The sequence below is a fragment of the Notothenia coriiceps genome, unplaced genomic scaffold (assembly GCF_000735185.1).
Source record: "Notothenia coriiceps isolate Sejong01 unplaced genomic scaffold, NC01 NC01_scaffold00009133, whole genome shotgun sequence".
Classification (NCBI taxonomy): Eukaryota; Metazoa; Chordata; class Actinopteri; order Perciformes; family Nototheniidae; genus Notothenia; species Notothenia coriiceps.
The window spans coordinates 1-2,500 of NW_011341834.1; the positions used below are offsets into that span (position 1 = coordinate 1).

Genomic DNA, 2,500 nt, shown 5'->3' on the forward strand with positions numbered 1-2,500 from the left:
GAGATGGACACCAAACAAAAAGAACTATTGGTTTGTGAACATCTGGAAAACTAGATGGTCATGAACAAAACCATCATAACCAGTGACATTATTATCAAACATGTCCCTGCAGAACTGAGAAGGATGAATAAAATAAAGTATTAGCTGGGTGTGCTGCTGGGGTCCTGACATGGTAATATAAGACATAGTGAGTGTAGTGGTGTGTACAGAGGGAGAGAGTGAGTGTAGATGTGAGTGTAGATGTGTGTACAGAGGGAGAGAGTGAGTAGAGAGTGAGTGTAGATGTGTGTACAGAGGGAGAGAGTGAGTGTAGAGTGAGTGTAGATGTGTGTACAGAGGGAGAGAGTGAGTAGAGAGTGAGTGTAGATGTGAGTGTAGATGTGTGTACAGAGGGAGAGAGCGAGTAGAGAGTGAGTGTAGATGTGAGCGTAGATGTGTGTACAGAGGGAGAGAGTGAGTAGAGAGTGAGTGTAGTGGTGTGTACAGAGGGAGAGAGTGAGTAGAGAGTGAGTGTAGTGGTGTGTACAGAGGGAGAGAGTGAGTAGAGAGTGAGTGTAGATGTGTGTACAGAGGGAGAGAGTGAGTAGAGAGTGAGTGTAGATGTGTGTACAGAGGGAGAGAGCGAGTGTCGTGGCGTGTAAAAGGGGTCAGAGGTCAGTCTCCCACCTGCTCTGCTCAGTCTGTCAGCTGGCAGCTCCTCCTCTCGGGGCAGCTTGGGAACCGGACCCAGAACCATCTTCACCAGCTTCTGTCCGTCCCTCCACGACGCAGGGCTGATCACTGCAGAGAGACAACATTATTATTATTTTATTATTCTCAACAGTCATTTGTATTTCCACATGTATATTTTCCAAACGTATATCTTTACTTTTTACATTTGAATGCTATTTTATTTCTATTTCAGAAATATTGTGTTTTAATTTCTCTTATGTTCATTGCCTTGTTTTTTATGCTGCTGCAACGCAAACATTTTCCAAATTGGGATCAATAAAGTATCTATCCATCTATAAGATAATATTAATAATACATTTACTTTCAAGGCTCTCAAGGTCTATATATAATATACTCAATCAATAAAAACAGAAAAACAGAGGGCGTGTGATGTACTATCCTTTGTTTACATTAAAGGCCCGGACACACCAAGACAATTTTGTCCGTCGATGGGCGTCACGGCGACGATGAGCGTCCTGTCGCCCTACTCAGATTGGTGTGTCCCGAAAACCTACCGATTCAACATGTCGAATCGGTGGGCAGTCGGCCAAAGGCTGTCGGCAAAAGAAATCACTGATTGGCTGTTCAGCTTAGCGAATCAGTGCATGAGATGCGTTACTATAGTTACTGCCCCAGCTACTAAAATGTAATGGAAAGGCAGCTTAAAGTGAGCCTGGCCTACCAAGGACTAACTATACCGTGCTAAGCCGAGCGAGGCCCTGCAGTGGAAACGCGCCGATGCTGCTGGGGAAGAACGTTGCAATTCAATACAGTCCATGTTGACCTCATGACTGCATGTGAAGGCTCATATATGCAGACATGCAGCCTCAAGCAGCACAGACTCACTTCAACAAATTCAAACGAGTGATTCAAGAAGGGAAAAGAAACCATTTGATAAACGAGGTGCACTGCTTTAGTGAGACTAATCTAAACGGTCACTTGATCTAAACCCAGTGATGTGGAAAACATGAAGACTGTGTACTTTTTCAGAAGTTGCATGAACGTTATGAAACAAAAAGGACTTGTTTTTGCAGTTTGCCGAAATCCCCTCCAGTGCATGTTCTTCTTTAGAAACTATCTGGCAGACAAATGTGTTTTTTTATACACACTGCCATCCCTGCTGATCAGTTTGTCTCTGTGTGTGGAGAGAGTCAGATGTGTGGAGCTGCTTAAGAGCGTAGAAAACCTTTAATATCAAATGTCTCTATATGGACTGATCCCACGGGCCATGAGACCGGTAAACACCTGAACTTTTGAAAGAACACTGTTGGAGTGACCTAAGCTGTTCATGGTCATATCTACACTGTAGCTATGAACACATGACAATAAAAGCCTTGCATTTTGAATCTAGAGCTATTCCACAATCCCCCAGAGAGAGGTCCCTGGTAATGAAGCTGTGCGTCCGCTCACCAAGCAGCTGTTTGTGCTGCAGACTGAACCTGGCCACAGATTTCAGTTATTTATAGAAACCAGCCAGACTTCAGGGACAAGTACAAGAGTTGGAAGAAACCCAAAGCCGAAACCAGGAGAAAGCTCCGGCAGAGAAGAGATATCCATCTGCACTCAGCTTTGACGCTATCCACAATTAATCTGAATTATTTCTGAATGTTTCTGTGATGTTTTAAACCAAAAACATATTTACTTAAATCTGAATAATACAGTTTGTTGGCGTGGATATCTCTGCAGCGCAACAATGTTGGAAACGGTATTTTAACACATATACACTTTAGGAAATATTGTGCTCCTGCAAAAAGAGAGCTTTAGCTTGTGTTAACCAGAACGCTCTGCT

The 2,500-nt window shown here is 43.4% G+C and overlaps 1 protein-coding gene across 1 annotated transcript in view; it reads right to left on the minus strand.

Moving 5' to 3' along the window:
• Positions 1-666: 666 nt before the first annotated feature.
• LOC104945092 (centrosome-associated protein 350-like) overlaps positions 667-2,500 on the minus strand; it is a gene marked incomplete at both ends in the record, with an annotated part of 2,822 nt that continues 988 nt past the window's right edge. The window contains one exon of the mRNA XM_010770713.1: positions 667-780. Coding sequence (XP_010769015.1) covers positions 667-780 — 114 coding nt within the window. The remainder of the gene's footprint in view (positions 781-2,500) is intronic.